A 27,021-nucleotide genomic window follows, 5' to 3' on the forward strand; every position below is an offset into this window, starting at 1 on the left:
TGAAGACTGTATCAGTGCTGCCTGGTGCTCCCATGAGAAGCTCGAACAGTTCATCAAGTTTTCCATCAACTTCAACTGCGCCCTCAAATTCACCTGGACTATTTCTGGCACCTCTCTCCCCTTCCTGGACCTCTCCAACCCCACCTTCAGTACTCACCACTGATATCCATTTCAAATCCACTGTCTCCCACAACTACCTTGACTACACCTTCTCTCATCCACCCTCCTGCAAAAATTCTGGCCCATACTCACAATTCCTTTGCCTCCGCCACATCTGCTCGCATGATGAGGTGTTCTACTCCAGAACATCCTCCTAGTTTAGGGGCCATAGATTCCCCTTCTCTGTTATTAAGGATGATCTCAACTGTATCTCCACCATTTCTCACACTTCTGCCCTCAAAACCCCTCTCCCCAACAACAATAAGGAGAGAGTTCCTTTAGCCCTCATGTACCAACCCACCAACCTCCGAATACAACACATCATCTTCCGACATTTCTGCTACCTACAATCAGACCCCATCATCAAAACGGTATTTACCTCCAGATCACTGTCTGCTTAACACAGGGACCATTCACTCCGTGATTCCCTCATCAGCTCCACACTCCCCACAAACCCCTCCACCACACCTGGCAGCTTTCCCTGCAACTGCAGGAGGTGCTACACCTGTCCCTACCTCATCTACTGTATCCGTTGCTCCTCATGTGGTCTCCTCTATATCAGGGAGACCAAACACAGACTCAGGACCGGGTCATGGAGCATCTGCACTCTGCCCACACACCGACCACCCCGACCTTCCGGTTGCCATCCATTTAACTCCCCTTCCCCTGGTGACATGTCCATCATTGGCCTCCTCCACTGTCAGAGTCAGGCCGAACATAAACTGGACGAACAACATCTGATATTTCACCCTGGGAGCTTACAGCCCAACGGCCTGAATATGGACTTTGCCAGCTTCAACCCCCCAACCTGTCCATCTTCCTACATGACTATCCACTCCACCCCTCCCACTGAGCAATCACAATAGTCCCCCAGCTGTATCCACCTATCTCCGTATCTCCTACACTTCCCTCAGACCCACCACCTCCCTCTATTTATTTCTGGGCTGCCCTCCCCCTCCCTCATCATGACAGAGGGTTTCGGCTCAAAACGTTGACTTTCCTGCTCCTCGGATGCTGTCTGACCTGCTGTGCTTTTCCAGCTCCACATTTGTTGACTCTTGATTCCCTGACTGATCCCAAATCTATCTATATTCACAAGGTCTCTGGCCCCACAGCTGTCTGTGGCAAGGAGTTCCAAAGACTCTCAAACCTCTGAGAGAAGAATTTCCCCCTCATTCCAGTCTTAAATTGGTGCCCCTTTATTCTGAGTCTATTTCCTTTGGTCCTAGGGTCTCCCATGAGGGGAAACATCTTCTCAGCATTTACTCTGTCAAGTCCCTTAGGATCAAATATTTTTCAATGAGATCACCTATCATTCTTCTAAATTCCAGTGTGTAGAGTCGCGACCTGTTTAAGCTTTGCTCATTAAGCAATGTCTCCATAACAGGGAGCATCCTAGTGAAGCGATAACAAATTGTGGGGCCGAATGAACACAGCAGGCCAAGCAGCATCTTAGGAGCACAAAAGCTGACGTTTCTGGCCTAGACCCTTCATCTGTGTTGGTTAGCTAATTTACTGGATGCCTTCTCCAGTTGGATTGCATGACCAAGAGCATGGCAAGGTGACAGATTAAATGAATATTTTCCAGGAGATAGCATGAATGAGAGACAGAAAGGCTAAGAGAGAAAAATCCAGAGTTTAGGACACTCAGCAGCTAATGTACGGTCACCAGTGATGGGGCAGTTAAAATTGGAGAGTTCTGAGAGTCTAGAACTGGAGGAACTGTAAAATTGCAGAGGGTAATGGGCTGGAGGAGATTAAAGGAACACAGCCAGTTGAATCCATGGAGGTAATTGAAAACGAGTGTTAGAATTTTATAATGGAGTGTCTGAGGGCACAGGAGCTCAGTTAGATCAGCAATGAGCAAGGGTGATGGGTGATGCCCATCATGCAGAACAGGCTATACAATACAGAATTTATGTTTAAACAGTTTGGAGGATGGGAGGCTGACCAGGAAAGTTTTAGACTAGTCAAATCAATACTCAGGGTGAAACAAAGGCACGCTGAGGATTTCAGCAGTAGGTAAACTGAGAAACTTACACTACATCTGAGCTGTGTCCTTAACAGATTGCCAGGACTCTCTGGTCTTTTAATTGTATAACAAAGTTACTGATACAGATTTATTGCTCTGTGATTAAGTCATGTATCATACTTATTAATGTGAATTGAAATAGATTAGATTAGGGACTCAGAGAATTGAACAGGATGACTTTCTACTGATAACAAGTTGTTTGAGAGATCTGACTCATTTTTAATGTTGCTGGAGGAGTTTGTCATCAATGTTCCCAATCAGAGAGTCTCCCAGGAGTTAACTGATGTCTCATTTGAGTAAAATGGAAATGATTGTGAAGGGAAGGCTGAAGTTTCATCAGAATCAATAAAATTGCTCTTTTCTCCTTGTTGACTGATGATGTGCTCTGACTACTGAGCTTCGAGTGTAACTATCATCAAATCAACTCAAACCCAAAGAACCTGATGTACAGCAGATGTCCTGATGGGATTACACTTGCGAGCTGGAAGCTTAACTGAATTCACCCATATCACCCAACATCACTTCAGAAAAAAAAAGTTTGTACTCATTTATTGCTTTGTTTGTTAGTATCTAATTGGGTCTGTTAATGAATATTAAATATCTAGTATTAAAAAGCAATGAAATCATAAAACAATAGGTCCAGAAATGGACCATTCAGCCCATTAAAAATCAATCTGCCTCAGCCTTGATTAGGCTTAACGACTCACCCGCGACAGCTCTCCACAGTAAAGAATTTCATGGATTTACTGCCCTCAGAGAGAAAAAAAATCCTCCTCACCCCTGTCTTAAATGGGCAACCGGTTATTCTGAGACAATGTGCTCTGGTTCTGGATTCTTCCACAAGGGGAGCAGCTTTTCTGCATCTACTCTGTCAAACCTCCTAAGAATCTTATATGTTTCAATAAATTTTTTTCTCACTTTCTTTGGGAAACTTCATAGGCATTGATGAGTTTTACTGAAGGGTCTGTTTCTGTGCTATAGGATTCTGATGCTAAGACTTTATAAGCCCAACTACTCAACCGCTCCTCCTAAGATAGTCCCACCATCCACAGATGCAGCCCATGGAGTTGTCTGGACTGCCTCCAATGCTGGTATATCTTCCCTTGGTCATAGTATTCTAGCTGCAATTTGATTAGTGTGTTGTATAATTTTAGCAAGAACTCTACTTTTACTCCAGGTAATCAGGCATTAGGTACTGATTAGAGAATTACACTGACATGTGTACTACCCCCAGTTTAAAATTGGTTATTGATTTTTGCAAAAGTAGAAAGCCGTGGTGGTCATGACTATACTTTGAGGCCTGGGGTTCAGGCCCCACCTGCACTGGAGTTGTGCCATTACAATTCTGAACAGGATGCTTAAAGATATTTATGAAGAACAGCCAGCCAGCACTAGGGTAGGTTTGTTTAGTGCGGCTGCATTAGCTCTGTGGCAGGCCAGACTTGGTGTATTTTGTTTTCACAAATAGCTTTAAAGATCATCTAATATATTTCTGGGATTTTGCTGTGCAAAAATTGGCTACTGTTTTTCCTGCGTGACTTTATTTCAAAAAAAGTATTTAATTGGCTGTAAAGCGTGTTGGAATGTCCTGAGATCATGACAGGTGCCATGTAAATGCAACTTCTTTCCACTCATCCTTACCACTTCTCTGACCGAGTGATACGGAGTTAAATAATTACATTCTTGCTCAGAACAGAATCATGCAATTTGACAAACTCTGACTCCAGCATGTGCAGTTCTTACTATCTCTGAAATCAATCTGGGCCTTTAGTGCTTCTGAGCTACAGCCAGCAGTGAACCTCCCCTGAGAGGAATGTCTAAGTTCCTTTCCTTGTGTCGATCTGAATTGTACCCTGATGACTTATCCCCTGTCTGTACATATCCTGCAAGCTGGTGACAGATAAAACAAAGCTACAAAAATCTGACAATCCTACAGCTCAGAAACAAGAGTTGGATCTGTACTGATTGCTTCACGGACCTGTCAGATTGGTTCCACCTCTCTGCTCTGTTCCCAAAGTTCTGCATTTTCTCTTTCTCCCCTTTCAATTCCTTTTTCAGAAGGTATGATTGAATTTGCTTCCACTGCCCTTTCAGACAGCACGTGCCAGATCACAATGACTCACTGCGTCAAAAGCCTCTCTTCATTGCTCCCCTGATCCTTTTGCCAATTTCCTTCAGTCTGTGCCCTCACTTTACTGTTAGCCCTGCTCTTGGCAGCACATTCCCATTATACATTGGGCACAGTCAATCCAAGTCATCCTTCCTCCTGTAAGAGAGCTGTATGCCAATCACATTTAATTGACATGGGTCACCATGTCTCTTCAAATCCCTTTCTCCTTTGTCTGTCACTGACCAATTTTAACTTGACTGTCAACGCAAACACACAAACTGAATTCCAAAACATCAAGATTCTCCATGAGGAGATGTTTCTCCTGCCTCGTCCAAATGTCTTAAATCAACCTTAGAGAGGATACACAGCACATAAACAGGACATTGGCTCTCTAACAACAGTGTTCATGTTCATAATGAGTTCCCTCCCATTTCTCTTCGTCTCACCCCATCACCAGGCCTTTTAACTCCTTTCTCCCTCATCAACTTATCTAGCTTCCCCAAATCTAACTTATTCATCTGAATTTGACAGAGCGCGTGGGAGGGTGGAATGATTTGGCGAGATGCTGGGATTAGAGTAGGCCAGCTGTCACCCTCAATGTTGCTAGATTCCATTATTAATTTTTATATATGATTTTAATGTGCTGGATCAAGCCGATAGATAGTCACAACTGTTTCCAATCATTATCTTCAAGGTTTAGTGTTACCCCTGTGATATACCATCACTTACACAGGGAAAGTTGGGACTTTAAAGAAAACATGAATAATTTTCAGATCCCTGCATCATCTCCTTCATTATTCATTCGCAGGATGTGGGTGTTACTGGCTGAGCAAGCAGTCATTATCCATCCTTAATTGCCTTTTGAGAAGGTGGTGGTGGATCTTATTGATTGAAAACAGTCATAGAATGATGCAACTCACAAGGAGGCCACTCAGTCCATCATGTTCATGTTAGTCTTTTACAGGCCTCTTCTATTAGTTCCACCTTATGCTTCTCTTCAAGTTTTTTGCAAATTATCTTTTGAACACCATGACTGAATCTTTGCTTCTGATACCCTTTTAGGCAGTGTCACAAGTCACATGGTACCAGGTTATAGTCACCTGATGATGGAGCAGTGTGTTTTCAATTAAACCTGTTGGACTATAACCTCGTGCCCGTTTATGTGCTGTGTGATTTCTGACCCTGTCCACCCCAGTCCAACTACAGCACCTCCACATCATGGCCTGCAGACAGTGCTGTTCACATCCTAACAGCTCCCCAAGGAAAGAAAGTTTCCTCATGTTACCTCTGGTCCTTTGGTCAATCACAATATGTTGCATTGAAGTTCAATTTGATGTATCTTTTGTCGTTTTCAATATGTTAGCTCATGTCCCACATGCCATAGACCTTCTCTATAAAACACTAGTTAGGCTACAATTGGAGTACTGTGTGTGGTTCTGGTCACCACACTATGGAATCACACTGGAGGGGGCACAGAGGAGATTCACTAAGATATTGCTGGCATGGAGGGCCAGAGCTATGAGGAAAATTGGATAGATTGCAGATGTTTACCCTGGAACAGTGACGATAGAGAGAGGATTTGATAGAATTGTATAAAATTCTGAATGGCATTGATAGGGTGGATAGGAAAGCACGTGTAACAGTAGTGGGGGGACAAAATCTAGTGGATATAGATTATTAATAAGAAGTAGAAGCCTATGAGAAGACGTAAGGTGAATTTCTTTTCCATCTTCTGCATATCCCCATGGCAGGCTTGTGGAGAATGTGAAGTCACATGGAGTCCAGGGTGTGCTAGCTAGATGGATAAAAAACTGGCTAGGTAACAGGAGACAGAGAGTAGTAGTAGAGGGAGTTTCTCAAATTGGAGACCTGTGACTAGTGGTGTTCCACAGGGATCTGTGCTGGGACCACTGTTGTTTGTGATATATGTAAATGATTTGGAGGAAGGTGGAGGTGGTCTGATCAGCAAGTTTGCTGATGACACTAAGATTGGTGGAGTAGCAGAGAGTGAAGGGGACTGTCAGAGATTACAGCAGAATACAGATAGATTGGAGAGTTGGGCAGATAAATGGCAGATGGAGTTCAATCCGGGCAAATGTGAGGTGATACATTTTGGACGATCTAATTCAAGGACGAACTATACAGTAAATGGAAAAGTCCTAGGGAAAATTGATGAACAGAGGGATCTGGGTGTTCAGGTCCATTGTTCCCTGAAGGTGACAACGCAGGTCAATAGGGTGGTCAAGAAGGCATATGGCATGATTTCCTTCATTGGGCGGGGTATTGAGTACAAGAGTTGGCAGGTCATGTTGCAGTTGTATAGGACTTTGGTTCGGCCACATTTGGAGTACTGTGTACAGTTCTGGTTGCCACATTAACAAAAGGATGTGGATACTTTGGAGAGGTGCAGAGGAGGTTTACCAGGATGTTGCCTGGTATGGAGGGTGCTAGCTATGAAGAGAGATTGAGTGGATTAGGATTATTTTCATTAGAAAGATGGAGATTGAGGGGGGACCTGATTGAGGTCTACAAAATCATGAGAGGTATAGACAGGGTGGATAGCAAAAAGCTTTTTCCCAGAGTGGGGGACTCAATTACTAGGGGTCATGAGTTCAAAGTGAGAGGAGGAAAGTTTATGGGAGATATACATGGAAAGTTCTTTACACAGAGGGTGGTGGGTGCCTGGAACGCATTGCCAGCGGAGGTGGTAGACGATAGCGTCTTTTAAGATATATCTGTACAGGTAGATGGATGGGCAGAGAGCAAATGGATACAGACCCTTAGAAAATAGATGACAGGTTAGACAGAATCTCGATTGGTGTCGGCTTGGAGGGCCGAAGGGCCTGTTCCTGTGCTGTAATTTTCTTTGTTCTTTGTTCTTTGTTCTTTGTATATCCCAAGAGAGCTGGAAATCTGGGATTCATTGCCTGAAAGGGTGCCTGAGTCAAAAAATGTCATAACATTTAAGCAGTATTTAGATATTCACTTCTGTTGCCATAACCTTCAGGGCTATGGGTCAAAAGCTGGAGAATGGGAGGAGTGTGGTCAGACCTTTGATGACTGGTGTGGACACAATGAGTCTCATTCTGTGCTGTAAACATTCGAGGCTATGAGAGTTGGCTTAATACTGAGTCAAGGATGTGGAAGCTTATTAATGACTATGTATGCTAATGTGACATTGGCCTTACATATACAGTCTGGATTATGTGCTTACTTAGATCACTGTTATAGTAAATACATAGCTGGCTAACTGACTCACTGGAAGACTGACAGACAGGCTGACTGCTGGCTGAATGACTGAGCGCTGAACACAGAGCAAGACGGAACTCTCTTACATTGGAGTGTCTTAATGCCATCCAGCTGTCTTAAAGAGTTAGTGTCTTTCTGAGCTCTGTACAACACACAATACCTCTGCACCTGGAAACATCCACTAGTCCACTTGGGCAAATGTCCAAACATTTGGTCCAAACATTTAGTAAGGGTCTTGGGGAGAGAAAGCATTGTACTGGGCCTCTGTATCTCTTTACTCACAAGGAGTCAGTACTTCTTCTGGGATAATCTGGTCCTCATAATTGTGAACATATGGCTGTATGTGAAATAACAAGGTATAGAGCTGGATGAACACAGCAGGCCAAGCAGCATCATAGGAGCAGGAAAGCTGACGTTTCAGGCCTAGATCCTTCTTCAGGTCTTTTCCTGCTCCTCTGATGCCGCTTGGCCTGTTGTGTTCATCTAGCTCTATACCTTGTTATCTCGGATTCTCCAGCATCTGCAGTTCCTACTATCCCTGACACAGTTTTAACCCCGCTGTATGTGAAATGCCTGGTGTTTCATCAATAAACCTTGAGGAATACACCCTAACCAATTAGTAGCAATGCATGGAAATCTACTGTTTCCCGTTGGCACCTATAAGCTTGCATGTATTGTTCAACTCTTTGTGCTCTTTGCTTTTGGAATATACCATGTCCCCTAGATTTATCTTTACTTCTAAGAACCTTATATGATGCCATTAAGCTTCCCAATTTTTCCCCAAAATCCAGCCTTAAAGAATGCCCTACTACAAGCATGCAGGGTGTTCACATGCGCAAAAAAATGTGGAATTAATTATAGTCTGTTCCCAAGCTGCCAAGTGAGGGCGATGGTATTACCACTGGGCTGTGATAGAGTCATACAACACAGAAACAGAGTCTTCAGTCCAACTCGTCCATGGTGACCAGATAGCCTAATCTGACCCAGTCCCATTTGCCAGCATTTGGTCCAAATCCCTCTAAACCTTTCCTATTCATGTACCCATCCAGATACTTATTAAATGTTATGATTGTACCAGCCTCCACCATTTCCTCTGGCAGTTGCTTCCACACAGAGGTCCAGGTAATGTTCTGGGGACCCCGTGTTCAAATACTGCCATAGCAGCTGGTGGATTTGAATTCAATAAAAGGTCTGGAATTAAGAATCGCCAATGACCATGAATTCATTTCTGGAAGAACCCGTTTGGTTCTCTAATGTTCTTTAGGGAAAAAAACTGCCATCCTTACCTGGTTTGGCCTACGTGTGACTCCAGACCCACAGCAATGTGGTTGTCTCATAACTGGCCAATTAGGGATGGACAGTAAATGCTGGTTCAGCAGTGAATCCCACATCCTGTGAATGAATCATAAAAGTCATGAGTCATTGTCCCAGGAATTTTTGTATTTCATCAAAAAATATATGAAGTGGGTTGTAAACCCAACTGTCTGCAGTGAGGTCTTCACATGGACTACCCACTAAGCTGCCTGTTTCGAAGTTGGTTGATTTACTAAGTTTTTAAGCAGCATCTCACACTCTAATTAAAAACCGAAACAACTGTGGATGCTGTAAATCAGGAACAAAAACAGCTGCTGGAAAAGGCTCAGCAGGTCTGGCAGCATCTGTGAAGCAAAAAATCAGAGTTAACATTTTGAGTTCTGAGGAAGGGTCACCGGACCCAAAACATTAACTCTGCTTTTCCCTTCACAGATGCTTCCAGCCTTGCTGAGCTTTTCCAGCAACTTTGTTTTTGTTCTCACATTCTAATGTTCCACTACAACATTAGGGTCCTCAAAGAGGTAGTTAGTGAAATAGCTGATGTGGCAGTTTTAATTTTCCAACATTTTCTGGATTTGGTGAAGTTACTGTTAGATTGGAAAGTAGCAAATTTGACTGCTTTATTCAAGAAGAAAGAAGGAAACTACAGGCCAGTTACTTCAACATCTGTCATAAAGAAAATTTTGGAAGCTTCAACTGAAACAGCAGAGCAACGTATTTTGAAAATGTCAAGAAAGCTAGGAAAATCAATGGTTTTGTGAAAAGGAAGCCATGTTTAGCCGTGAGTTCTTTGAGAAAGTAAAACGAGCTGTGGATGAGCAGTGGATGGATTCTACTTAGATTTCCAGAAGGCATTTGATAAGGTGCCACATCAAAGCTATCACAGAAAATAAAAGCTGATGGCATAGAGGGGAACATATTGATATGGACAGATGATTGGCTGAATGGCAGGAAACAGAAGGTAGGCAAAAATGGGTCAATTTCTTTTTGTCAAGATGTAATGAATGATGTGCCACACGGGTCAGTGCTGACACCTCCAGTTGCAGGTTTATACAAATGAGTCATAGTTGAATGGGGAAGGCTGGAAGAATGCAGCAGGCCAGGCAGCATCTGGAGGAAAGGAGCAGTCAATGTTTCGAGTATGACCCTTCTTTACAACTGGATGTGAGGGGTAGAGGGAGCTGCAGATAAAGGGAGAGAAGGGGTGAAGGTAGAATGGTGGTGATAGGTCAACACTACCACCTGGTTGGTCGATGGGAGGGATGAATCCGGTTGGTGGCTGAAAGGGAGGGTCAGTAGGTGGAATGGAAGGGAGGAGGTGGGGCTGGAAGGGGAGCTGGGGGATGGGTGGGAAGGTTATTGAAATTGGAGAACTCAGTGTTGAGTTGTAGGGTGCCCAGGCAGAAGATAAGATGTTGTTCCTCAAATTTGCATTCTGAGTCACTGTGTCGCTGGAGGAGGCTGAAGACAGGCATGTTGGAGGGGGGAGTTGAGCGTGGAGTTGAAATGGGTGGTGACCAGGAGGTTAGGTTGGCCGTTATGAAGATGCTTGGTGAAACGGTCCCCTCATCTATGTTTGGTCTCACCGACATAGAGAGGAGCACTGGATGCAGTAGAGTAGCTTGGAGGAGATGGAGGTGAAGCTCTGCCTCACCTGGAAGGACTGTTTCGGACCTTTAAAGGAGATGACGGCAGGTGTTACATCTTTTACTGATGTGGTCTTTTCTCCCAATGTGGTCTTCTGTACATCAGTGAGAGCAAACATAGACAAGATGACTGTTTCACCAAGCATCTCTGCCTGGCCCACAATGGCCAACCTAACCTCCCAGTCACCAACCATTCAACTCCCTGTCCCATTCCCACTCCGACATGTCAGTCCTCAGCCTCCTCCAATGTTGCAGTAACTCTGAACGCAAATTTGAAGAACAACACTTTATCTTCCACCTGGGTACCCTACAGCTCAGAGGTCTCAACATCAAGTTCTCCAATTTCAAATGACTTTCCCACTCAACCCCTGCTTCCTCTTCCAGCCCCACCTCCTCCCTTCCATTCCACCTCTGACCCCTCTCCTTCCAGCCACCAACTGGATTCATCCCTCCCATCAACCAACCGGGTTGTACCTACCACCAGTGTCCACCTATCACCAACGTTCAGCCTTTACCCATTCCCCCCACAGCCCTCTTTATCTGCAGCTCCCCCGCCCCCAGTCCCGAAGAAGGGTAATACCTGAAACGTTGGTAGCTCCTTTCCTCCAGATGCTGCCTGGCCTGCTGTGTTCTTCCAGCCTCTTGTTTGTCTACCTTGGATTCCAGCATCTGCAGTTTTTTTGTCTCTTAAAATAACTAGTCATTTTTCCCTTTAAACGTCCACCTCCTGATGTCAATAACAGCTTTTTAATATATTGATTGCAGAAGTTAGGTCTTATTAAAGGGATGTAATAATGTCTGGATTGTGTGTGAACCGTAGATCTGCTGACCCCCACAAAAACAATTACTTTTCCACGTTCCATGGGCAGTTCTATCCTGTTAGTAGATGTTCCACATATCAGTAAGGCTATCTCAGTTGATACTATGTCTATGCTGTTTAAATGGTTTGCCTCGGCTGCTTTACAGTGATTTTTTGGAGCAGTTTTAGCACTCTGTTATCTTGAAACCTGAAGCAGGTGAACTCTCAATTTCTTCAATCTTACTTTGATCTTTATGATTAAAAGATTCAAGGTAACATTTTAAGTAATCCACACCACACACTGTGAAAGTGCATCCACTGTCTAACCCAGTGCAACTGAACAGCGTCTCCAGTAAAATTATTTGTTACTGACCTGAAGGTTCTTATAAGTAGTGGAATTTCCTCTCCCTGATCAGCGTCATCATCTTCTCCTTCCAAACCTTAAACGTCATGTGTAATTTCAAAAACCTTGTTAACCCATTTCAGACAAATCATTGCATAATGATATTTTGAGGCACGCCTCAGATGCATGTTGACCATATCCTGAGCACTCGCAGCGTTCATTCTTCTGCCATGGTTCCGCAAACCCAATTGCTGACATAATAGCCGGAGTCACTTCTATCCTCACTCCTTCTGATTATGATCTTCCTTTCATATTCTTAGTTTCGGCCTGAGTCTGGACAGCCTTATCTTGCTGCTACTATTCAATTCTCCATTCTTTGCATTACTGCTTATTCCCCATTTGAATCTGGAAGGAATGTTTTCCCAGGATTTTTTAAGGATTAAGAGCATAAGGAATAGGAGCAGGAACAGGCCTACTGGCCCCTCGAGCCCACTCCAGCATTCAGTAAGACCATGGCTGATCTTTTTGTGGATTCAGCCCCACCTACACACTTACTCGCCATAATCCTTAATTCCTTTATTGTTCAAAAATCTATTTTTCCCCTAAAACCTTCAATGAGGAAGCCTCAACTGCTTCGCTGGGCAGATTCACAATCCTTTGGGTGAAGAAGCTCTTCCTTAACTCAGTTCTAAATCTGCTCCCCCTTATTTTGAAGCTATACCCCCTTGTTCTAGTTCCACCCATCAGTGGAAACAACCTCCCTGCTTCCATCTTATCTATCCCCTTCATAATTTTAAATGTTTCCATGAGATTCCCTCTCATTCTTCTAAATCCCAATGTGTATACCCCAGTCTACACAATCTCTCCTAATAAGCCAGCCCTCTCAATCCCCTCACACTTCCTCTGTGTTCCCTGTAGTGCCAGTGCATCCAATTTCAAGTAAAGTGACCGAAGGCATCTGACACTCTGTTCCTAAAGTTTGTATCTTTCTGAAAACCCAACTTCAGTGAATACTCGGACTTTATCCATATTTGACACAGTCCAGCAATTTAAAGGCAAGCCCTGCATTAAGAACTTCCAACTAGAATTTTTAGAATCTTGCAGATATTCGACAGTATATCCATCCTGCCTTCTAAATTATCATTATTTGGCAATGCCTCATATGCATTTGACATTCTGCACTTTTAATTTCTACATGCCCAATTTGCTGAGCCGTAATTCTGAGCATGTTTCACACCTGATCTTGTTTCTCTTAGAAAGTGATGGTACCAAAGTTATATCTTGCTTTTTTGTCTGGGTGAATATGTAACGTATGGCCACACACTCACTTCATCTTTCCATTGATCTTAAGGTTCAGCCTCTGTAGTAAATGCATATTTACACTCAAGGATTATGAGGAACTGAATTATAGCACTGTTTAAGCATTCTGGATTTAAAGGATTTTGAAAGGACACAGGGAGTTGTGTGTAATTACTAAAGCCAAGAGTTTAATATTTACAGTAAGGGATCTGCTTTTTGTTGGATGCCATGTAACTTTGGAAAATAGACAAGACAAGGCTTTGGAGGGAGATAAGAGATGGGTTTCATGGCTTTAATTATTTGACAAAGCTGGTTTGGGAGAGATGTGACTTGTACTGCAGGTTGCCTAGCAACAGCCTCAGAAATAAAGTTGCTGTTTCAGTTCACACCTCGGCGGGTCAGTTCCCCAGAATGAAAATCCCTTCCATCTGGATCCTTTCCACTTGGTAAGACAGAAAACAACACACCTTTCTTTGTGGAGAATGTTTATTAACTGTTCAATCTTACAGCTCCTTCCATATATTAGTTTCAGCTTCTCCTCCTTTATTCCCCCTCAGTCAAATAATTCATTAATTAACCCAATCACCCATTTAACTACTTCTGTATTAACTCAGCATCGACTCTGTCATGCCTCTGCAAAATCTTCTTTGTTTCAACAAGATTACCTCATTCTTCTTGTAATTAAAGAGGCCCATAAGACCATAAGATAGACAAGTAGAATTAGGCTGCTTGGCCCATCGAGTCTGCTCCACCATTCAATTACGGCTGAAAGATTTCTCAACCCCATTCTCCTGCCTTCTCCCGTAACCTTTAATCCCGTTTAATCAAGAACCTATCAATCTCTGTGTGAAATAAGTCAATAAGCTGGCCTCCACAGCCTTCTGTGACAATGACTTCTACAGATTCATCAACCTCTGACTAAAGAAATTCCTCCTCATCTCAGTTACAAAGGCTTATCCCTTCATGATGAGGCTGTACTCTCAAGTTCTAGTCACTCCCACCAATGGAAACATCCCCTCCATGTCCTCTCGGAGGAAGGTGCAAACTGCTTAAACTTTCTTAATAAAAGAGCCCCTACATCCCAGGAATCAGCCCAGTGAATCATCTCTGGCTCATTCTAATGTATATGTATTCTTCTAAAGTAAGCTGACCAAAAGTGTGTGCAAACATTTGGTGTAGTCTCATTAATGTTCTGCATATTTGTGAGAAGACAATCCTACTTTTATACTTCATCCCTTTGCAATAAAGGCCAACATTGTGCTTGCTATTTGTTTGCTGTAATTGCATACCAACATTTAGTGATTCACATAGAAAGACACCTAAATTCCTCTGTACTGCAGCATTCTGTGTCAATTTAAATAATATTCTGCTTTTAGGTTCTGAGAACCAAAGTTGATAAATTCTCATTTTCCTGCATTATATTCCATCTGCAAATATTTACTCAATCAACAAACATATCAATATCTTTTTGCAGAATCTTTGTCTCCTTGTCACAGCTGGCTTTTCTGTAAGCACATAAACACACATGCACAAGCACACACACACATATGCATGCAAACAAAACGCACACGTAAACAACCGCACACAGGCATGCACACAACGTGCACGTGCACATATGCACACACACAAACAACGCATACACAGATGCATACGTACACATGCATACACACATGTGCACACGTGCACATATACACGCGCACACATGGACACACGCATGCGCACGCACACACACAAATGAACTCTCACACAGGCGCGTCCGTGCGCACAAACGTGTGTTCACACACATGCGCACACACTGACACACACATTGATACACACACAGAGCGACTTACACACACAGACACAGACACACGGACATTCCTACCCATACACACACAAACAGCCACAGACACACACACTCAAAATAAGACCTAGAGTGGACGTAGACCATTTAGCCCATTGTGTCCTCCACTGCCATTCAATGACAAAATTTGCACAATACCAGGTTATAGTCCAACAGGTTTATTTGAAATCATAAGCTTTCAGAGTGTTGTTTCGTCTTCAGATGAAATCACCAGATGAAGGAGCAGTGCTCTGAAAGCTTGTTATTCCAAATAAACCTGTTAGACTATAACCTGGTGTCGTGTGATTTCTGATTTTGTCTACACCAGTCCAACTCTGGCACCTCCTCATCAGGGCCATTCAATGAGATCATTGCTGATCTGATAATTCTCAACGTTGCCCCATAACCCTTAGTTGTCCTTAATTAATAAAAATCTGTCTACCTCAGTCTTGAATATTCATGACAACCCAGCTTTAACAGTCCTCTGAGGTAAATCATTCCACCGATTCACAGATTAATCTGAGGGAAGGAATTCTTCCCCATCTTTGCCCTAACTGGGTAACCCCTGACTCTGTGATTATGCCCTCTGGCCCTAGACTCTTGCATTATCCTGTCAAATCACCTAGAAATTATGCATGTTTCAATAAAGTCACCTCTCATTCTTCCAACGTCCCATGAACAGAAACCAAAACCACACAAACTCTCCTTATAAGACAGCCCCTCCATACGTGGTATCAGCATAGTGAACATTCTCTGGACTGTCTCCAATTCTAGCAGATCTTTCCTTAGATAAGGGGCCCAAAACTGTTCACAGTATTACAGCTGTGATCTGACTAGTGTCCTGTATAGTTTTAGCAAGACTTCCCTATTTTTATACTTCATTCCCTTGGAAATAAAGGCCTACTTTCCATTTGCCTTCCCTATTAACAGCTCAACTTCTTTCCAAATGAGTTCACCTCCCACTATCACTATAGAAGGCCAGGACAATGTTAAATACAGAGGCTGCCCATTGATGTCGTCCTCCCCAGCTTTTCATTGTAAATTGTTTTAGTGCTTCTACACAGTTTTACTGATTATCTAAACCCTCTAATCTACTCACTGTACAAGAATTATTGCCTTGTCCACAGGCCAATCAATTGTGCATAGACTTACAATCTGTGGGTAGTTTCATCAACATGTCAATCTTATTCTTCAGCATAGATTTTTTGATGTATTACAGTTATTCATCCCATATTGACTCAGTTTTGGTTAAGACCAAATAACAAGCCAGCAACACATAGAGTATTGTCTGGGCGGCATATTCTTCGATGACCTTGGATCTTCTCTTGTCTTTCTACTGATGCCCTTTTAATCTCAAGGTCAGAGATACCTTTCCACAGGTCTACAATTTGGCCTTGGCTTCTTAGCTCATTGGTCACTCTCTCCCTTTGATCTCTGGGTCAGAAGGTCATGTGTTTGAGCTCCATTCCAGAGGGGTTGGTCCAGAACTCAGGAGAACACTTGCGGGGCAGTAGTGAAGCAGGGCTGCATTGTTGCAGGGACCGTATTTCAGATGCAACGTAAAACTGTTTAAAAACAAGATACTGTGGATGCCGGAAATTTGAAACAAGCACAGAAAGTGCTGGAGAAACTCAGCAAGTCTGACAGAATCTATAGGAAGGGAAACAGAGTTAAATTTTTGAGTCTGGTATGACTCAAAGTGTTGGAAAATAGGTTCTTTTTTATATAGATAACAAAGTGTGGGGCTGGATGAACACAGCAAGGCAAGCAGCATCTCAGGAGCACAAAAGCTGACGTTTTGGGCCTAGACCCTTCATCAGAAAAAGGGGATGGGGAGAGGGTTCTGAAATAAATAGGGAGAGAGGGGGAGGTGAACCGAAGATGGATAGAGAAGATAGATGGAGAGGAGAGTATAGGTGGGGAGGTAGGGAGGGGATAGGTCAGTCCGGGGAGGATGGACAGGTCAAGGGGCCGGGATGAGGTTAGTAGGTAGGAAATGGAGGTGCGGCTCGAGGTGGGAGGAGGTGATATGTGAGAGGAAGAACAGGTTAGACAGGCGGGGACGAGCTGGGCTGGTTTTGGGATGCAGTGGGGGGAGGGGAGATTTTGAAGCTAATGAAATCCACATTGATACCATTAGGCTTTATGGTTCCAGACTGACACTATCTCTGTAACTCCTGGAGTTGCTGTTCCTGCAACCTACGGGTGGCATCGTTGTGGCACAGCAGGAGGCCCAGGATGGACATGTCATCTAAGGAATGGGAGGGGGAGTTGAAATGGTTCGTGACTGGGAGGTGCAGTTGTTTATTACGAACCGAGCGGAGGTGTTCTGCAAAGCGGTCCCCAAGCCTCCGCTTGGTTTCCCCGTTGTAGAGGAAGCCACAGCGGCTACAGCAGATGCCGTATACCACATTGGCAGATGTGCAAGTGAACATTTGATGATGGGTGTTCTTTTTTATAGATTGATAGACGCAGAGGAGGAGTAAGAGGCCCCGATGGTATAGATGGCCAGTGCAAAAGACAAATGAGTTGTTAATGTGCAGAAAGAAAAACAGTGATGTTAATGGGTGTAAATTAATGTGTGAAAGCGAGAGAATGCATCTCTGCTACTAAGAGCAAAGTAAACAAGATGAAACAATTTGCCATTTTCACCTTAGGTGACTTTGAATGATCCGATGATACTCATTTGAAGAAGCAAATTTTCCCTCGTCCCTTGCTCAATATTTATTCCTCAAGCAGTTGCAACATAAAATTTTTTGTTCTTTATTGCCATGCATTCAAATATTTGTGTGGTCACATGTTCATATGATTTTCTTTAATCCACTTGAAGAGGGCACTGCTGACTGGATCAGAATTAATTACCCATCTCTAGTTATACCCTCGAGAAGTTGGTGGGGATCTGTTGTGCTTGGATGGATGCACATTTAGAAAATTACTATTGTCTTACCACATCATAGGACTGTTTGCGCATTAGAGAGAATTAACTGGTCAAGAGAGTGGTAGTACAGTGGCTCAATGGTTAGCGCTGCTGCCTCACAGTGCCAGGGACCTGGGTCCAATTCCACACTTGGGCCATGGCAAATTACCCTGTAGTGTCCAGGGATGTACGGGCTAGGTGGATTAGCCAAGGGAAATGCAGGAGTTACAGAGATAGTGTCAGTCTGGGTGAGATGCTTTCAGAGGCTTGCTGTGGACTTGATGGGCCAAATGGCCTGCTTCCGCACTATAGGTATTATATGATGGTGGTTTGACCCTAAAGTCACCACACCTGAGATGAAAGGGAGAAGTTGAGTAGGTGAATCCTAAGCTTGGAATTGAACACATGCCGTGGGCATCACAAATCAGCTAACTGAGCTGACAAGCCCACTCCACATATGATAAGAACTGAAAGAACTGCGGATTCTGTAAATCAGGAACAAAAGCCAAGTTGCTGGAAAAGCTCAGCAGATCTGGCAGCATCAATGAAGGAAGAAGAGTTTACGTTTCGGGTCCGGTGACCCTTCTTCAGATCTTGAAACGTTAACTCTTTTATTCGAGACCTGAGGAAGGGTCACCAGACTGTTTTTTTCCTTCACAGATGCTGCCAGACCTGCTGAGCTATTCCAGCAACTTCTGTTTTTGTCCCCTCCACATTCACATGGTTGTTCAAGTACTCGCTTGTGAAAAACAAAATTATATCATATATGCTTGATCAGATTCTTATCACTTTGCATGTTCGTGAGTAATGAAAAATTTGCAAATTATGTTTCCAATTAGCATTCTTTCACATCCCCTACTCCAGTAAGAGTGCACTATTTCTTTCACTACTTTCCTACTTTCCTAACCCCTTTATTTTCTCATTTGTTGCCAGAGGATCAAAGACTCACTGGATCTGCTGTCTCCAGGTCAGCCATCCATGTTTGGCCTGGTAAAGAGACACTCATCAGGAACACTGCAGCTGCCTCCATTATCCTGGCGACAGTCTACACTCTATGAAGGTCATAGACCACCGAAAGAAGACCAGGGCCTGAGGCTCATTGTCCCTGTACAAGACGAAGCTTCGTCTGCTGTAGTACAGAACAGCAGCCCCAGGTAAAGGAGAAGCATCACCCTGTTCTTCACTGTGTGAAATATCTCAGAGATGCCTGTTCTTTGACAATGGTACTTTGGTGTGCACACACTGGTGTACACACACTGGTGTACCTACCTGTAGTGTGTGTAAATGATATGTGCCTGGAAATGTGCAGATGTCGATATCTTTATTCAGACTTGACGTACTGGCTGACTTGTTGTGGTCACACACTGTTGTAAGTCATGATGTGGAAATACCGGTGTTGGAGTGCGGTGGACAAACTCAGAAGCCACACAACACCGGGTTAAAGACCAGCACCTGATGAAGGGGCACTGCTCTGAAAGCTTGTGATTTTAACTAAACCTGCTGGACTATAACCTGGTGTCGTGTGATTTCTGATTCAGTTGTAAGTGTCTTTGTGTCCAATCTGTGGGGCAGCCACTCAACACCTCAGCGTATCATGGAATCAGGAATGCAGCAGTTAAAAGTAAATGAATTTTCATAACATAAGAAATCCAGCTGGAGAAAGAAACAGCGTCTAAGAAGGTAGCAACAACAACATAAAATACAGCTGCAGCTTTGAATCCCTGGCAGAGGGAGAAACCATTAAACAGTAACACTTGGAAAGGAACATACTGGTCGAACTGGTCATCCAGCTCGAATCATACAATGAAAGTTAAGCAGCCTGTGCTTTACATAGGAAAAAAATTACAGCAGACACTGTCCTGAAAACAAAACATTCTGGAAATCACAGCAGGTCAGGCTGCCTCTGTGGAGAGAGAGAGCAAGCTGACATTTTGAGTCCAGATGACTCTTCATCCGAAACGTTAGCTTGCTCTCTTCCTATGGATGCTGCCTGTCCCGCTGTGATCTCCGGTTTTCATTGTTTTCAGTCTGCATTCTCCAGTTTGCAGCTTTCTCTTTTTTTGTGGGGGAGGTCGGTGGGTGTGATGTTGTTTGGGTCAAAATGGATTTATGCTTTCCATCTTCCTGGAAATGAGAGGAGATATGACAAAAAGATAAGTCTTTATCCACTCTGAGGGTCAAAATTATGAAAAAGCAATGGATTTACTTAAGAGATTTGAGCTTGTAAGAGTTGTAGTCCTGTTATTAGTGCTGGGAAGCATGTGCTATAAGCTGTCTTTCAGTCTAGATCTCACTGAGGAATTGAATAGCAAGACAAATATGATGTTGTTTCACATTAATCTTTCTTATGAACAGTATTTATTTAAAATTAGATCTCAGAGGGAAAGGAAGATGATTAATGAGTATGTAACTGCAATGATATGTTCAACTGAATCTGTAAAACTATTAGACACGACAACAATATCAGGCCATTCGGCTCACTGAGCCTGCAGCACGAATCAGTGAGATCATGGTTGATCTGATAATCCTCAATTCCATTTTCCTGCCTTTTCCCCATAACACTTGTCTGCCTGACTCCTTGAAAATCAGTTATATTTCAACTTTAAATATAACTGAACAATTTTCTGCAATAAAGAATTCCATAGATTTACCCCCTTCAGGGAGAAGAAATTCCTCCTTATCTTTGTTTCAAATGTCCCCCCCTTTATTCTGAGATTATACCAGCTTTGAGTGCAGTCTGTGGCAACCAATGAACGTACCGCTTGAAACAGTGTCTGTGTGTGTGTGTGTAAGTTTGTGTGTCTGTGTGTGTGTGTGAGAGTGTGTGTGTATGTGTGTGTGTGTGTGTGTGTGTGTGTGTGTGTGAGTTTGTGTGTGTGTGTGTGTATGTGTGTGAGAGTGTGTGTGTGTGAGTTTGTGTGTGAGTGTGTGTGTGTGAGAGTGTGTGTGTGTATGTGTGTGTGAGTTTGTGTGTGTGTGTGTGAGAGTGTGTGTGTGTATGTGTGTGAGTGTGTGTGTGTATGTGTGTGTGAGTTTGTGTGTATGTGTGTGTGTGGGTGTGAGTGTTGTTATGTGAGTGTGTGTGTGTGTGTGTGTGTGAGTTTGTGTGTGTGTGTGAGTTTGTGTGTGTGTGTGTGTGTGAGTTTGTGTGTATGTGTGTGTGTATGTGAGTGTGTGTGTGTATGTGTGTGTGTGAGTGTGTATGCGAGTTTGTGTGTGAGTTTGTGTGTATCTGTGTGTGTATGTGTGTTTGTGAGTGTGTTCATGTGTGTGTGTGTGTGTGTGAGTGTGTGTGTGAATTTGTGTGTATGTATATGTGTGTGTTTGTATGTATGTGTGTGTGCGAGTGAGAGTGTATGTGTGCATGTGTGTGTATGAGTGTCTGTGTGTTTGTGTGCATGCGTGAGTGAGTGTGTGAGTGACTGTGTGTCAGAGTTTGTGTGAGTGTGTGCATGTGCATGTGTGCACACGTGTGTTTGTTTGTGTGTGTGTGAGTGTGTGCATGTGCATGTGTGTAGGCATGAGTGTGTGTTTACGTATTGAGCGTGCATGTGAGTCAGTGTGTAAGTGTATGTGTGCATGTAGGTATGTGCATATGTGTGCGTTTATGTGTGTGAGTGCTTGTGTGTGTGTTTGGGCACATGTGTGTGCATGCGTGTGCGCAAGTGTGTGTGTGTGTAAATGTGTGTATTGATGTGTGTGCACGCATATGTGTGTATTTTTTTTGGGGTGTGTGTGAATTTGCATGTGTGCCTGTGTGTGAATTTGTGTGTATGTGAGTGTGTGCATGTATGTGTGTGTGTGAGTTTGTGTATATGTGTGTTTGAGTGTGTATGTGAGTGTGTGTGTGTGAATTTGTGTGTATGTATGTGTGTGCGTGTGAGTTTGTGTGTGTGCGAATGTGTGTGAATGAGTGTGTGTATGTGCGTTTGTGTGTGTTTGTGTGTATGTGTGTGTGTGTATGAGTGACTGTGTGTGAGTTTGTGTGAGTGTGTGCACATGCATGTGTGCACACGTGTGTTTTTGTGTGTGTGTGTGTGTGTGTATGCGTGCGTGTGCATGTAAAACTCCTTTCATTACTTCAATACATTCTACAGTGGGGGCCACTTAGCTCATTTGGTTGGATGGCTGCAATGCACACTAATGCTAACAGTGTGGGCTCAAATCCCACACCAGCTAGATGTTACCCCCAAAGGACTCTCCTCAATCTTTCCCCTCCCCTGAGGGGTGGTGGCCCACCAGGATCTGAGCCTGTTACAGTGAAGGGACAGTGATATGTTTCCAAGTCAGGATGGTGAGTGGCTTGGAGGGGAACTTGCAGGGGGTGATGTTCCCATGTACCTGCTGTCTTTATCCTTCTACTTAGAAGTGACCATGGGTTTGGAAGGTGCTGTCTGACAAGCTTTGGTAATTTACTCAAGTGCAGTATGTGGATAGTACATACTGTGGCCCATCATTGGTGAAGGGAATGAATGTTAAAGGCTATGGGTGGCATACGGATCAAATGTGTTGCCTTTTCCTGGAAGTTGTTGAGCTTTTTGAGTGCTGTTGGTGCTGCACCCAACCAAGCAAGTGGCAAACAGCTCATCACACTTTTGACTGTTCCTTGTAGTTGGAAAACAGGCTTTGGGAGAGTTGGGAGGTGACTTACTCACTTCAGAATTTCTAACTGAAGACTTGCTTTAGCAGCTACAGTATTTATTTATAAAGCCGAAAGCTGCAGAAGCTGGAAATCAAAAACAAAAACACCAATTATAAAAAGACTCAGCAGGTCTAAGGCTGGTCTAGTCCAGGCACTGGTGGTACGTTGATGGTGAAGTAATCAGTGCTGGTTATGTTATTGGACATAAGGTGCTAGATTTTTTTCTCACCCATAGACATTTATAGCACAGAAGCATGCTATTTGGCCCATTGAGTCCATGCTGTTTGATAAAGATCTGGCTACTGTAATCATAATTTCCAGCCATTGGCTCATTGCCCTGCAGGCTATGGCAATGCAAATGAATATCTAAATAATGCTTGAATGAACGAAGAGTTTCTTTCAGAATGTGAGTTCCAGACTCCCAATATCGTCTTACTGAAAACATTTCTCATCAACTGTACCTTTGGCCTTCTTTGCCTTAAAACTGTGCCCCCTAGTTATTGAACCCTCTATGAATGGAAAAGTGTCTCCCTATCCACCCTATCTATGCCCCTCATATTCTCATCCACCTCTTTCAAGATTCTCTCAACCTTCGCTGTTACAATGAAAATGACACCCACCTGTCTGATCTTTCCTTGTAGCTCAGACCCTCCAGCCCAGGCAGCACCCTGGTAAAACTTTTCTGCACCTTCTCTAGCGTTATCCCATCCTTCTCATAATGTAGTGACCAGATCTGCATGCAGTGCTCCATTTGTGGCCCAACTAGTCCCAGGATAGCCCTGTGCTCGTGTATTCAATGCCTCACCTAATAAAGGCAAACTGGAGCGAGGCGATGGGCTCGTGGAATTATCACTGGACTGTAAATCCAGAGACCCAGATAATGTTCTGAGGACCCGGATTCAAATCCTGATACAGCAGAATTTGAATTCAATAAATATCTGGAATTAGGAATCCAATGATATTCATGAATCCATTGTTGATTGTCAGGAAAAACACATCTGGTTCACTCATGTCCTTTCAGGAAGGAAACTACTATCCTTACCTGGCCGAGTTGACATGTGACTCCAGACCCACAGCAATGTGGTTCACTCTTAACTCCCCTCTGGCCAATTAGGGATGGGCAATAAATGCTGCCCTAGCCAGCAACGCCCTCGTCCTGTGAATGAATTTTAAAGAAGTATCCCGTATGACTTCTTAACTACATTAACCCTCTGCCCTGCTACCTTCAGAGATCTGCGGATACGCACGCCAAGGCTGTGAGTCCTGAAGAAGGGTAACCCTCGAAATGTTAACTGCTCCTTTCCTCCAGATGATGCCTGGCTCGCTGTGTTCTCCCAGCCGTAAGTCCCATTCCTTAGACGACATGTCCATCCTGGGCCTCCTGCAGTGCCATAATGATGCCTCCCGAGGGTTGCAGGAACAGCGACTCATATTCCGCTTGGGAACCCTGCAGCCCAATGGTATCAATGTGGACTTCACAAGCTTCAAAATCTCCCCTTCCCCCAACGCATCCCCAAACCAGCCCAGTTCGTCCCCTCCCCCCACTGCATCCCAAAACCAGTCCAGCTCGTCCCCTCCCCCCACTGCATCCCAAAACCAGCCCAGCTTGTCCCCGCCTCCCTAACCTGTTTTTCCTGTCACCTATCCCCTCCTCCCACCTCAAGCCGCACCTCCATTTCCCACCTACTAACCGCATTCCACCTCCTTGACCTGTCCGTCTTCCCTGGACTGACCTATCCCCTCCCTACCTCCCCACCTATACTCTCCTCTCCACCTATCTTCTTTACTCTCCATCTTCGGTCCGCCTCCCCCTCTCTCCCTATTTATTCCAGAACCCTCTCCCCATCCCCCTCTCTGATGAAGGGTCTAGGCCCGAAACGCCAGCTTTTCTGCTCCTCAGATACTTGTTGGCCTGCTGTGTTCATCCAGCCTCACACTTTGTTATCTCTGTGTTCTTACAGCCTCCTGTTTGTTTACACTGGATTCCAGCATCTGCAGTTTTTTTTGTCTCCCTTCTCTGATGTTTAGTAATTTCCAGGATCATGCCATTTTGAGTGTAACCCCTTACTTTGTTCACCCTACCCCATATTTTATCTCACATTACCTCATATTTCTTGGGATCAACTCCCATCTGTCTTGTTCGAGATGGTCATTGCCTGGCAGCTGTGAGGTATATATGCTATTTCCACTTAGCCCAGCCAGAGGTCTTGCTGCATTTTGGAATGAACTGCTTTGAGTAACAGTGGAATCAAAAACATTACTGACGAGTAGGAAATGAGAGTTGGTGTGAAAATGAGAAGCTGATTAATTCCCGGGCAAATGCCTCTGCTTTCTATTTTAATAAGGCTAGCTCATTTAGTGAGTAAGTCTCATTCTAAAATTGCAGATAAAGAAATACAATTTTAATATATTCATTATTCAGAATGATTCACCTCTGAATACAAACAAGGTTATTTAAATCAGGAGCAAGAGACGTTTCTCAAAGATGGTTCATTAAGGGTCCTGCTGAAAGTAAAACAGGTTCTCATTGGTTCCAGATGCAGAAACTTTTTTGAAGGTAGTGTCTGCAGAGAGACAAAGTCCTTACATTTTGTAATCTGCTAGGGAGCGAGAGACCTGAGTTTGATTACAATTGAATAAGGGTATGTAATCAGTTTGTGGATTATTTTCTGTCATTAATAAGGTTGATTTAGTCGATAGGGTTCACAATGGCAGAAGAACTCCGCTCGTGGAATGCTCCTCCTGTAGTATGTGGGAAATCAGAGACGCTCCCAGTCTCCATGTTGATTACATATATGGGAAGTGTGATCAGCTGCAGTTCCTGATCTGCCTCATGCCTGGAGCTGTGCATAGACTCGCCATGGAGCATCCATGTGGCTGAGATGTCATGGGTAACATGTTTAGCGAGTTGGTCACATCACCAATAGGGATTACACAGACAGAGGAGAGTGGGTGACCACCAGGAAGATGAGTAGGCATGGGCAGGCAGTGTAGGAGTCACCTATTGCTGATTCCCCCGTCAAACAGGTATTCCATGTTGGATGCTATTGGGGGGTGGGACCTCTCAGGGGAAAGCAGCAGCAGTAGCACCAAGACTGGCTCTGTTGTACAGCAGGGAGGATCAGAGTGTAGTGACAGGCGGCTCCATAATCAGGGGTACAGACAGGTGTTTCTGTGGATGCAAGCAAGGATCCAGGATGGTGCCAGGGCCAAGAATGTCTATGACAGGGCACAGGAGATTCCGAAGGAGGAGGGCCAGCAGAGTTTGTGGTCCATGTTGGTGCCAATGACATGGACAGATAGAGAGATGAGGTCCTGCAAAGGGAGTGCAGAGAGTTAGATAGGAAGTCGAAAAGCAGGACCTCCAGAGTTGTAACCTTGAGATTACTATCTAAGCCACATGCCACTGAGGCTAGGAACAGGAAGATAGTACAGTGAAATATGTGGCTAAAGAGCTGGTGGAGAAGGGTGGGCTTCAGGTATGTGGGTGGTTGAGACCTCTTTAAGATTAGATTCCCTACAGTGTGGAAACAGGCCCTTCGGCCCAACAAGTCCACACCTCCCCTTGGACCATCCCACCCAGACCCATCCCCCTATAACCCACACACCCCTGAACACTACGGGCAATTTAGCATGGCCAATCCACCTAGCCTGTGCATCTTTGGACTGTGGGAGGAAACCGGAGCACCCGGAGGAAACCCACGCAGACACGGGGAGAATGTGCAAACTCCGCACAGACAGTTGCCCGAGGCTAGGATCAAACCCGGGTCCCTGGTGCTGTGAGGCTGCAGTGCTAACCACTCAGCCACTGTGCTGCCCCTCTTTCAGGCAGGTGGCACCTGTACAAGAAGGACGGGTTGTATCTGAACTAAAGAGGCACCTACATCCAGGCAGGGAGGTGCTATTCAAGAGGCTTCAAACTAGTGTGGCTGGTAAATCTTTGACAATGAGAGAAATTGGAGGATTAATAAAAAAACAAAGAGGAGGCAGATGTAAGGTTTAGGAAACTGAAGACAAACAGAAGCTTTGAAGAACCCAAAGATGGCAGGAAAGAACTCAAATAAAGAATTAAGAGGGCTAAAAGAGGCCATGAAATGTTTTTGGTAAATGGGATTATGGAAAATCCTAAAGCATTTTATGCATAAATAAGGAGCAAGAGAGTAGCAGCTAGGGAAAGGGTATGTCCACTCAGGGAAAAAGGAGGGAATTTATGATTGGAGCCAGAGGAAGTGGCTAAGATCCTTAACTAATACTTTGTATCAGTATTCACAAAGGAGAAGGACACAGTGGAAAGTGAGTCTTGGGAGAGGTTTATTGATATTCTAGTCAATATAAAAAAAGGAGATATTAGGGATTTTTAAAGCATTAAGGCAGACAGGTTCTCAAGACCTCATGGGATCTATCCCAGAATGTTGAGAGAGGCAGGTGAGGAAGTTGCTGGAGCCTTGTACAAAATCTTTGTATCAGAGGTAATGGGAACTGCCGATGCTGGAGAATCTGAGATAACAAGGTGTAGATCTGGATAAACACAGCAGGCCAAGCAGCATTAGAAGAGCAGGAAAGTTGACGTTTCGGGCGAAGGGTCTAGGCCCGAAACGTCAGCTTTCCTGCTCCTAAGATGCTGCTTGGCCTGTTGTGTTCATCCAGCTCTACACCTTGTTCTCAGATTCTCCAGCATCTGCAGTTCCT

At 44.1% G+C, this 27,021-nt stretch overlaps 1 protein-coding gene across 2 annotated transcripts in view; it reads left to right on the plus strand.

Annotated features, from left to right (window-relative positions):
- Positions 1-27,021, plus strand: part of LOC125465965 (cAMP-specific 3',5'-cyclic phosphodiesterase 4C-like) — a 340,991-nt gene that overhangs the window by 68,863 nt on the left and 245,107 nt on the right. For both annotated transcript variants that reach the window (XM_059638435.1, XM_059638436.1), the window contains exon 3: positions 18,624-18,844. In XM_059638435.1, the coding sequence (XP_059494418.1) occupies positions 18,624-18,844 (221 nt within the window). The remainder of the gene's footprint in view (positions 1-18,623; positions 18,845-27,021) is intronic.

This window comes from Stegostoma tigrinum, chromosome 30 (genome assembly GCF_030684315.1).
Source record: "Stegostoma tigrinum isolate sSteTig4 chromosome 30, sSteTig4.hap1, whole genome shotgun sequence".
Taxonomy (NCBI): domain Eukaryota; kingdom Metazoa; phylum Chordata; class Chondrichthyes; order Orectolobiformes; family Stegostomatidae; genus Stegostoma; species Stegostoma tigrinum.